At 28.4% G+C, this 11,057-nt stretch overlaps 2 protein-coding genes and 1 long non-coding RNA gene across 5 annotated transcripts; 2 read left to right on the plus strand and 1 right to left on the minus strand.

Moving 5' to 3' along the window:
- Nucleotides 1-41: 41 nt before the first annotated feature.
- Nucleotides 42-2,082, minus strand: LOC122513892. Of its 3 annotated transcripts, none has more exons than XM_043630411.1 (5): nt 1,990-2,082; nt 1,612-1,784; nt 1,278-1,536; nt 830-1,207; nt 42-717 (listed from the first exon to the last, which is right to left on the minus strand). In XM_043630411.1, exons 2-5 carry the CDS (start codon nt 1,761-1,763, stop codon nt 502-504), a joined length of 1,005 nt encoding a protein of 334 aa, XP_043486346.1. In that variant the 5' UTR covers nt 1,764-1,784; nt 1,990-2,082; the 3' UTR covers nt 42-501. The 3 variants fall into 3 exon arrangements, with proteins under 3 accessions (XP_043486346.1, XP_043486347.1, XP_043486349.1); XM_043630412.1 differs by lacking the exon at nt 1,990-2,082 and adding an exon at nt 1,882-1,911; XM_043630414.1 differs by lacking the exon at nt 1,990-2,082 and adding an exon at nt 1,858-1,886.
- A 738-nt stretch (nt 2,083-2,820) lies between these two features.
- LOC122513895 lies at nt 2,821-3,278 on the plus strand. The gene is made up of 2 exons (XR_006302908.1): nt 2,821-2,996; nt 3,208-3,278. It is a non-coding gene; the product is annotated as an uncharacterized LOC122513895 (long non-coding RNA).
- Nucleotides 3,279-3,360: 82 nt separating this feature from the next.
- Nucleotides 3,361-10,894, plus strand: LOC122513891 (glutamate dehydrogenase, mitochondrial). Its single transcript, XM_043630410.1, has 8 exons — nt 3,361-3,947; nt 8,170-8,370; nt 9,024-9,257; nt 9,345-9,502; nt 9,589-9,744; nt 9,837-10,047; nt 10,144-10,298; nt 10,393-10,894. The coding sequence occupies exons 1-8, from the start codon at nt 3,515-3,517 to the stop codon at nt 10,507-10,509; spliced, it is 1,665 nt and encodes a 554-aa protein (XP_043486345.1). The 5' UTR covers nt 3,361-3,514; the 3' UTR covers nt 10,510-10,894.
- The last annotated feature ends 163 nt before the right edge of the window (nt 10,895-11,057 follow it).

Raw genomic sequence — 11,057 nt, forward strand, 5'->3', positions numbered from 1 at the left:
AAATAAAATAATGGTAGAAAATTATGGCAGACACTTTTGAATAAAAATCAAATTTCAAATATATTTTAATATGTTATTTATGATAGTATTAGGAACCTAAATTTCATACGGCAGACATTTTTTTCGGATGGATTTTTATCATCCACCAAATCGGTTTCTTTAACACATTGAGCGAATTCTTAAGGAAACAATTATTCCACTGACGTGGAATTCAACATGTTAAAAATGAAAATTGACTTTGATAAAATATGTTTTGCTTACTTTCCATGAGCTCTTAAGTTAGAAGCCTTGATTTAAAGAAAAGTTAAAGGAATGTAAATGATTTGAATATGTTTCATAATTTTTAATTACAAACGTATTTATCATGTATAGAAAGTATTATTTTTCACAACAATATTTACAGAACAAAACAAATTGTACAAATTATCTTGAACAATTCGTTTTTGCCAATATTAAACCTATAATTTATTTTTCTCCATAGTTGTATTCAATTAATAACATTTAACTTTTTGTAAATTCTGTTGTATAAACAACAGTTACTCTTTTATCGTTATCTTCATCGTCATAAACTTCATCTTGTTCACTTTCTGAACTAGAACTATTATCCTTAATTTCTTCAGGTATACGATAATCACCAACATTATTTGGTACAGAACCAACATTATGCAAGCCTAGTTGTTCTACTAATCGCTCAACTGCATGTTTCGCTTGAATATCCTACATCGAAGTGATAATACAAAACATATTAATTAACTAGAAGAAAACATTCTTATTTTCTTCTTTTTTTAAATATAACATCTATTCTGTATAAAATGATTTGCCAAGTTACCTGCATCCTTTTAACTTGTTCCCTTTGCAATTGTAACGATTCGCTTAAATTTAATGATTTAACAGCACCGTGTACAATATGAGGTGGAGTAGCAGCCGTAACCGCGTAATTTTTAATATATTTCCTTTGTTTCTCTTTTTCCGGATCATGAACATTACTCTTAGTAGTTTTGTATGGCTTAAATGGTTCCTTTTTAATTTGATTTTTTTCCGGAGATTTTTCAACCTTATCGATAAGATATTTTACATGCGTTAATTCGGAAAGCGATTTCCCTTCATCTTCGAAAGATTCTATTTCCTCTAAATCTTCTGGTTTTATTAACGGTTCCGTTGGTTGTAAATGTATAACTTTTTTCTTATGTACACCGGTTCCTGTAGGCTAATATTATTTAAATATTGATAAGAATATCTATATTACTTTATAGATACTTCGGAAAAGAATTACCTACTTGTGCTAAAATCTTTAATGGGTCTTCTTCTTCGTCGTCGCTATCCAACTCAACAATTTTATTTTTATGAATTTCTTTGGGACAAACACCTGTCCATTCCAATTCATTCATTGCTGCTTTTCCTTCCGATGCTATATTCAGTCTCGAAAGAAGCACAGCTGCTTTATCTATTTCTTTTTGATGATCGAGTTGATTTAACAATTTATTTCTGAACGTTTTAATTTTTTCCCCTTTATCGGGAAGCATTGAAATAAATTTTCTAAGAGATAAAATTTGAATAATAAAAAATATGTAAAATAATATTAGAATAGAATCTTCATCAAACATTACTCACTTATTAGCTAACATTTTATTCTGTCTTTCTAAAAGTTCCTCCAACTCTATCTTTGATTTATTAGCTAAGTTATCAATATATCCTTGATTTTCCTTTTTTGTAGGTGGTGGTAAGTCCCCCGGTACTTTTTTAATAATCTTTTTTGGAAACATTTTCTTTTATTTATAGATAACCTATTAGAATTAAATAAACATGAATGTCAAAATAAATAAAAATTAGATATCATGTAAATTTAAAATATGTAACCTCTATAAACAATATTTTAAATACCCAGTAAAAAATATCATTTAAGTTCTTAATATTGTTTTTATTAATTTAAATTAATAATCTTTTGAGATGGCGTCAATAAAATAAAATACTGTATAATACAATAGTTACAAGTAAGTTATTAAGAAACGTTTAAATAGTGAATGTGTTTTTATTTGATCATTCATAACCTAAAAATTTCTTTGTTATTTTTCAACTCTGTGAAGAGACTAGCAAAAGAAAAGAATAAAATGTGTATAATATGTGTATAATAATAATATATATGATGTGTAAAACGGAAACTATGTTTCAGCCATCTTTGGTGTACCATTTTTATATTAACGAGTGTATAGAATATGTTTAACGTAAATACAATTCATAAAAATACGTATGTTTAAATGATCTTGCATTGAATGTATTGAAATATTTATAAAAAGTGAATACATCGTTATTAAATATTTTTAAATATTTAAAAATCTACGCAATCTGCGCACAATAAAATCATCATTTAAATTTCGCGCGAATGAGATAAGCGCAAGATGGCCGTCACAGTGTAACTTCCGTTATACGCGTTAATATATAAAACAGAATTGTACATTTTATTTAAAAAAAACAATAAAATTAAACGACATATAAAATATTTCTATACTACCTTGATATAAAGATAAATAAATATTAATAAAAGAACGGAAAAAAAGGAATGATACTTTTCCCAAATATAAAGAAAACGATCATTTCCTTAAAGTTTGTAATCTTGCACACTATTGGTACGAGGAAAATAATTCTTTTACGTAAGTAAACTTTATTAATGCAATATAAAAGACAATAGAATTCTATTATCTGTAAGAATATATTTAAATAACTTCAATAATATATTTTATATAAATTAAAAAAAATTAGATTATAATTTCTTCCAGTTTGTATGCAGACACGACTAGATGGCGCTTCAGACAGTTGAGAAAACTTCACTGAAAGGGGAGTTGCCTTTCTTGAAATTAAATTTATGATAATCAATGGTTATGTATATATATATATATATATATATTTTGTCAAGTAGTATCGACAGAGAAAAAGCGGAGGAAGGTAGAAGGTTTGAGTAGAGTCAGTCGGTCGGTACACTGAATAGTTGGGGGAAAAAGGTGAGGAAAGATTAGTAGTAGTAAATATAACACAAGTATCTGACAAAGCAAACCAAAACGATCAGGTAGGTAGAAGAGAAAGGATAGACAAAAAAGGGGCAAGTAGAAGGGAAGAAGAAGAAGAAGAAGAAGAATAAAAATAAGGGCAGGGGTAGTGAAGATTCAGGAGGGGGGAAAGAAAACTAAAAATTATCCAATACATTTTGTTCAGGATTCGTGGCTGGTTATTGGATCATTTCTAACAAGATACAAGGAGGAGGAATTAAAATTCATAGAGAAGAAGAAGAAGAAGAAGAAGAAGAAGAAGAAGAAAAAGAGGGGGAAATAAAGAAGACGCCTTAAGAATAGAAAGAAGAAAATCAAATGGAGTAACTAAAAGAGAAACAGTGTTAAAAATATAAAAACGATTCAGTAATCTACGTTCCAAAAAAAGGAAACGAGATAATTCAAATTAGTCGTCCGGTGTTAATCACACAAGTATTTCCTGGGGAATAATTATTAAATCAAGAATAAGAACAATGTTCCACGTGAGAAAATTGACGAGATCACCTATCGGTTTAAAACAGGTGCCTAGTAATGATGTTTTACGAGGTACACTAATTCGAGGTACAACAGCGGCCCTGCAAATGCGAGGTTACGCTGATCATCAAATTCCCGAACATTTGAAGGATGTGCAAAATGCACCTAATCCTAAATTCTTCGACATGGTCGAATACTTTTTCCATCGTGCTTGCCAGATAGTCGAGGATAAGTTAGTCGAAGATATCGGTAAACGTTCGAGGATATCCGTGGAAGAACGTAAGAAAAAAGTTAAGGGAATATTAATGCTGATGGAACCATGCGATCACATACTTGAAACAACATTTCCTCTTAGACGTGATTCCGGTGATTATGAAATGATCACTGGTTACCGTGCCCAACATTCGACACATCGTACACCTTGCAAAGGAGGTGCGTATATCATTTATTATTACTATTATTATTGTTTATTTTAATTTTTTTTTTTAAACACTATAAGTAGAATTTATTTTCTGATTTTTTTATTCATTTTTTACTTTCCTTCTTTTGTTCATTGCTACGTTGCATGCTTTGAAGAAAACAAAGAAAGTATTTAAGTATTATAATACTATACTCTCTTCATTATTATACATATAGAACAATTATAATTTACCGCGTTTGATAACAAATGCATTATACGATTTACCTGTTCAATTTTTGAACGACAGTTGAACCGATAACGAATAGATTGTCTAATAAGTAGTAAGTATTTAATCCTATCTATCTATCTTTTGCTATGGATATCTGTGTGTGTACATAAGCTTTATGTTGTATCTATTCGTGTGTAAAATCAAATGAAAATACGTTATATAATTTCAGCTGATCAATATGACTTGAAATTTTGCCAAAAATAAACCTTTAATAATCGAGCAATTTTTAATTAGATATAAAGGTAAAATAATCGCGTATATTTTAATATCAATTCATTTTGATAATACAAAATCGTGATTTAAACGTAGATTAATAGCATTTCATTTCAAGATGCACAAATAAATTTATATATTTAATATTATTATATTTAATATGGCCCCAATTGGAATCCAATTGTGTCTGTTACGTCATCATCTTATATTTTACTTTATCAAAGTGTTCAATATTTTTCATTTTATTATTCGCGAATCGAATGAATTATTTATCGGAATGCAACGTAAGTTTATTTTTCTTCTTCTTTTTTTTTTTTTTTTATGTTACGCACGTTTCTTATAAAATTTAGTTTCCGGGGTTTATTGAAGATATTCATGAAAATGTAAAGAAACGTTTATCGTTGAAAGATTAAAGATAAGTTAATTGTAGACAAGGTTTTTGATGGTTTGCAGTTTGGTTACGTCACATATCTGTGCGCGCACGTTCTTTCTTATTCGCAGATAAAAAGATAAAAAGATAACAAATGGAAAACAGATAAATACTCTAAATACTATCAATATTTTATAGAAATTATTTTTTTTTTAATTAAAGAAATGTTAATTATAAGTTAAAATCAATCATTTTTCTTTTTTTTTTTTTTTCAATTAAAAAATTTAAACATTTCTTAATTTACAACATTTTTTTAACTTTAAGGAGTAATGATTCATAATCTAACTGTATGATTCAATACTTCAACAAGTATTTTCAAAATTATTTTTCATCTTGGTAAGATCAATTTTGAATGAGACGATCACTCATGTGATTGTAAACTTAGCACAAAGCGAAGCGACGAAGTTGGTCATAGTTAATGTCATTTTTATTTTCTTGTATTTTGTATTCTTTCTCTTACATGGTATATTACTTTCTTATTCGGTAAATAACATGTTAATGTAGAGGAAAATTAGGAACAAGGAAGTATAAAAATTGTTTGGAAGTCTCCGCTGAGATTTACTGACGCTATTAAATACTTGAATTATGAAACATTATTTTTTCAAATATATATAATTGAAAAGATTACATGAATACCTAAAACACATGTATTTTATTCTCATGAAACATTTATCTTGTTTTATTATTAAAGCGATGACTGTCAAATTAGATATTACATGTCGACGATGAAATAATTCTTATTCTAATTTTAAACTGATTACCGAGAAAAACTTTTTGTTTTAGAAATGTAAAACACCGTGGTAATAAGAACGATGAATAAAATGTTTATTTTTTTAATGCGTTAATTGAATTCCTTGCATCTGGATGCATGTTTTTTTTTTAAAAAAAGTGTGTAAGAGTAAATTTGCGAAAAAGACAGTTGTAGTGTACGATAAAAGAAAACAAAATATAAGATTCGACGAAAAATGTAATTTGCATTGCTTAGCGTCAGCTGAACATCTCATCCCACGTCTTTTTTTATTTGCGAGTTCATTTTTATGGGTATAGCGTATCAGCGTATGTAAGGACTCTTCGCACACTTGTAACCATTTTTATGGCTTCAAAGTAGTTGGTTTTAACCTCGATACTAAAGAAGACTAAATTATCACCTAATTCTTCTACTGTGATGTAAAGACATTAAGAAAAAAAAGAAAAAAAAAAAAGAAAAGAAAAGAAATATTTTGGTATATTTGGTATATTTAATTTTTATCTCATTCCCTTTTTTTTTCTTGACTCTTTTTTTTTCTTCTTGGAAATTTGTATTTTTTTTTTTTTAATTTAATTTTATTTTATTTTTAATATCTTTTTTTTTTGTTTTTCTTTTGTTTTGAATAAATTTGAACAGCAAAACGTACATGAATATTTCAATGATTGAGGTACCACTGCAAGGATAAAGAGAATTGAATTAATTCACGCTCACGTATACATACAACTTTGTAGAAAAATAAGAGAATTAGCGTATACTTTAATTTAAGTTACTTTTTTAACAGAAATGTACTCACACAAGTATCGAGTTTCATTGCGTGTTTCCTCGAACAGTTGTAATTAAACAAATTAGTGTTCAATAGAAAAATACTGATAAACCTAATATATACATTTTGTATTTTTTTACGACGTTTAAAATTTTACAAGAGCATAAGAAGAAAAATTGTTTGAAAATATTTAAATATTGTCGCTTTTATTTATTTTTTTTTTCTTTTTTAAAACGAGGAGATAACATTTTCATATACTAATTAAGTTGATAACGATAGGAAAAAATAATACGGTGTTTCGTCATCGGGCAAAGAAAAATAACAGCGAACAAAAATATACCTTACGAATGAAATATTTCAAACATGCCAATATACTCAATGCTTTTTATAGTTCATTTTAAGATGTAACACCTGGGCTACTAATGGATTACGAAATGAATCTTGTTATAACTTTCTTTATCTTTTAATTGTTAGAATCGTCACGTGTGGGATAAAACTAATACTAACTATGTGTTAGCCAAATCAAATCAATTAAATAGAAAGAGAGAGGATGAAAATGTATAGTGCAGATGTTGTCCTTGTCCGTTCGGATGACTCACCACTAAGTTATTTAAACGTAATAATTATTTTGTTTATCACAACCTGTGCTTATATACACACAAACACGCACACATGTTTCCCCATCACGCATATTCAAGCCTGTATATTCAATATTTTATATCGAACGTGATAAAAATATGAAGTGAAAAAGAGGGTTGAGTACTCAACGAGTACCAGAGGCAGGTCATATTTACATAGATTCTTGATAACTAGATTGACTGATCATATCGTTTGAATAAATCGTTCGTGAACTTGAGCATATCTCTCGAATACTTTGGTATATATACACAAAGGAGTGTGTGTTTGAAAAACTTAGCAATGATTATATACGTCGTCAAGTGATGTTGCCAAATGTTTCTTAGTAATCTGGCATTTAAATTAATCACACGATAAAACGATATAATATACGTTTAATGGCAATGACACGATATTTAAGGTCATTAACATTTACAATTGGTTCTTCTCTTTGTTCCTATTGATTGATTTCATTTCATTAACTTCATCGTTTTTTTTTTTTTTTTATATAAATTATACAATTATTTGTATTGCATTTAAGTGCATACAATTTTGTATTGTTTCAGTAATTAAGATAATTTATCGTGGGTGCTCTGAATATTTATGAATATGTTCATTGTTATGCAGATTATTGTTGCTTAGAAGTCTGAAAAGAAAATACTTCTTATTTCATTATAGTTCCTTCCCAGTGATTGCTGATAACAGTAACAATCAATTGAAATGATTTAATTAAAATTGTATTTTATTATTTTATTTGTTGTTATTGATTGAAAATTAATTATTAATACGAATATTAATTTTCTATTATTTATATAAATGAAGCTCTCTTTTTTTAGAATAGATTTTATAATTTGTCAAGTCAGCATACACGAATAAATTGTGAATTGTGTTAAATGATTAGAATTAGAAATCCAAAATTCAACAAATCTTGCAACGTGTATTTTTCAATAATAACTATCGCAAATATGTGTACGAGTTTTGGAGAGGTAACGTTAATTAACTTGTATTTGTAAAATGCAAGTAAAATACAAGGATAAGTATGTCGAGGTTCATCTAAAATAAATATTGAAAAAAGAAATTATAATTATAAAAAAATTATTAAAATAGTTGTCGTAGGAATATATACTATAATATAATTATATTTCGTATATTATATAAAAAGAATGATTTTTAATAAAATAAATAACTTTTTACAGGTATCCGTTTTTCAATGGATGTTTCTCGAGACGAAGTAAAAGCCTTGTCCGCATTGATGACATTTAAATGTGCCTGCGTGGATGTACCTTTTGGTGGTGCCAAAGCTGGTATCAAAATCAATCCGAAAAATTATTCCGAGCACGAGCTTGAAAAAATTACGAGAAGATTCACGTTGGAGCTTGCAAAGAAAGGATTCATTGGTAATTGATTATTAAAATTAATTAATAAGAGTAACGAATTTTTCTATACATTTTCTATATCGAACAACAAAGATACCATTTTGGCATCTCAATCTACAGCATTTTGTTACGTCATTTCGTATGCCTGCTTGCCTGTTCGTCTGCTGCTGATGCTGCTGCTGTTACTGCCTCGACGTTATTTCATCTGTGATAATTTTAGATCAAATCTGTCGTAGAAAATCAACATTTGTGAGAGCCTGCTTAAAATAATCTCTATCCTTGTTCTTATTGTGTTCTACTTAACATATTGCAAAAGAACAAATTTATTGCATTTTTTTGTTGTTTATTTAAAGTATCTTTCTTGTTCTCTTATCTTTATCTCTCGTACCTAAAAATAAAGTAATGCTAATATTTACAAGTAATAGTATTTATAACAATGAAGTAAGAACATCAAAAATCATCTATATACTCTTCGTAATTTTTCTTATCCGTTTCTTCTATACTTAAAAATAACATAATGTATTAGCATTTTTAAAAACCTTTTTTTAAAACTAATTTTAAAACAGAGAACGGTAGAAAATACAAAATGTAAGCTTCTCGTGGTAAATTAATTGTTATAATATATACGTGTACATTAAATATTAATATAATAATTAGAATTAATTTGTTTATAGGACCTGGTGTAGATGTACCTGCACCTGATATGGGTACAGGAGAACGAGAGATGTCTTGGATTGCTGATACCTATGCAAAAACAATCGGCCATTTGGATATTAATGCTCATGCTTGTGTAACCGGTAAACCCATTAATCAGGGTGGAATTCATGGAAGAATATCTGCTACTGGTCGCGGTGTATTTCACGGACTGGAGAATTTTATTAATGAAGCTAACTTTATGAGTATGATTGGTACGTATTGCGTTGATCATATAAAATTGTTGTTTTCTTTTTAAAGAATTAAAATTTTAATGAAGTGTAGTGTGTTTTGATTTGTAGGTACCACGCCTGGTTGGGGTGGAAAAACTTTCATCATCCAAGGTTTTGGTAATGTTGGTTTGCACACAATGCGTTATTTACATCGTGCTGGTGCTGCTTGCATAGGAGTCATTGAACATGACGGTGCAATCGTCAGTGAGGAAGGCATCGATCCAAAAGTATTCAATCTAAACATTTATTTTTCATATAAACTTATCATATCAAATATAAATTGTCATTTGAATATATATTTGTTTTATTTCAGCAATTAGAAGATTACCGTATAGAAAATGGTACGATTGTAGGTTTTCCTGGTGCCAAACCGTACACGGGAGAGAATCTCATGTACGAGCCCTGCGACATATTTATACCCGCTGCTGTAGAAAAAGTTATTACCAAAGATAACGCGTGCCGTATTCAGGTAAATATTTGTATTTAATTATTGTATTTTTATTTACACATACAAAATGATATGAATATTATTTTTATCATATTTTTACTTGTTTCTTTTAGGCAAAAATAATAGCCGAAGCTGCCAATGGTCCAACGACTCCAGCTGCCGATCAAATACTCATTGAAAGAAACATACTCGTTATACCAGATCTTTATATTAACGCTGGTGGTGTTACAGTTTCTTTCTTCGAATGGTTGAAGAATTTAAATCACGTTTCGTATGGTCGTTTAACTTTCAAATACGAACGAGAATCTAATTATCATTTACTTGGTTAGTTAAATGCAATATTATAGTAGTAGTTAAGTTACTCAGATTAGAAATAATTTCATTCATTAAATAAATCATTTTTCGTTTGCTGTGTTACAGAATCTGTACAAGAATCATTGGAACGTAGATTTGGTCGAGTTGGTGGTCGTATTCCTGTTACTCCTTCAGAAGCTTTTAATAAGCGTATTTCTGGTGCTTCTGAAAAAGATATTGTACATTCAGGATTAGATTATACAATGGAACGATCTGCCAGGGTAAGTTTTTTTTTTTTTTTTTTAAATATTTTATGACAATTTTTAACAATGACATTGATATATTTTTTGTTCTATTTATATTATTTTTCCATAGGCCATCATGAAGACCGCTATGAAGTTTAACCTTGGACTTGATCTGAGGACGGCAGCTTACGCAAACTCAATTGAAAAAATCTTTACAACTTATTCCGAGGCTGGTCTCGCTTTTTAAATGCTAGTCAAGATAAAAGAAAGACGAAAGACAAATTTATTATACGTAATAGAGGGAAAATACGATAACGAAGTGTTATCAAAAAAATGATCATAAAAGTCAGTATTTTAAAGATTACTCATGATTGATCACTGGTGTAACTTTGACCACGTAAGATCAAACGTTCCATGTACATTGTTTCACCCATCAATCTTCAAACTCGCCGTAATAATTTGCCTAAGTGGATATACACGTTTATATTTTGATATATATAAATATATATCAAAAATATTTATATATATATATTTAATAATATACTCTTAAGAGAGAATTACGCTATGAATTATTATAAGTATCATTAAATTGCACGAAAATTACGAGCAATAAAAATTAACAACGTTCACAAGTCGTTTGTCTAACCAAAGGGGATTACAAGACCAGTGCATTTTTATATTTCAATTTTTATTCGTCGGTTGTAATAATTATAATACTAAAAATAGTAATAATAATAATAATAATAATAATAATAATAATAATAATAATAATAATAAAAATAGTACTTTTTAAGA

This window comes from Polistes fuscatus, unplaced genomic scaffold (genome assembly GCF_010416935.1).
Source record: "Polistes fuscatus isolate 324 unplaced genomic scaffold, CU_Pfus_HIC Scaffold13, whole genome shotgun sequence".
NCBI lineage: Eukaryota > Metazoa > Arthropoda > Insecta > Hymenoptera > Vespidae > Polistes > Polistes fuscatus.

Bases quoted from the DNA above. Each gene is read 5' to 3' on its own strand.
- LOC122513891 (XM_043630410.1), top strand. From the start codon at position 3,515: ATGTTCCACGTGAGAAAATTGACGAGATCACCTATCGGTTTAAAACAG. The intron at 9,745-9,836 runs GTAAATATTTGT...TGTTTCTTTTAG, and splicing joins ATAACGCGTGCCGTATTCAG to GCAAAAATAATAGCCGAAGC. The intron at 10,299-10,392 runs GTAAGTTTTTTT...ATTTTTCCATAG, and splicing joins CAATGGAACGATCTGCCAGG to GCCATCATGAAGACCGCTAT.
- LOC122513892 (XM_043630411.1), bottom strand. From the start codon at position 1,763: ATGTTTCCAAAAAAGATTATTAAAAAAGTACCGGGGGACTTACCACCA. The intron at 1,537-1,611 runs GTGAGTAATGTT...TTTATCTCTTAG, and splicing joins AATAAAATGTTAGCTAATAA to AAAATTTATTTCAATGCTTC. The intron at 1,208-1,277 runs GTAGGTAATTCT...AAATAATATTAG, and splicing joins CATTAAAGATTTTAGCACAA to CCTACAGGAACCGGTGTACA.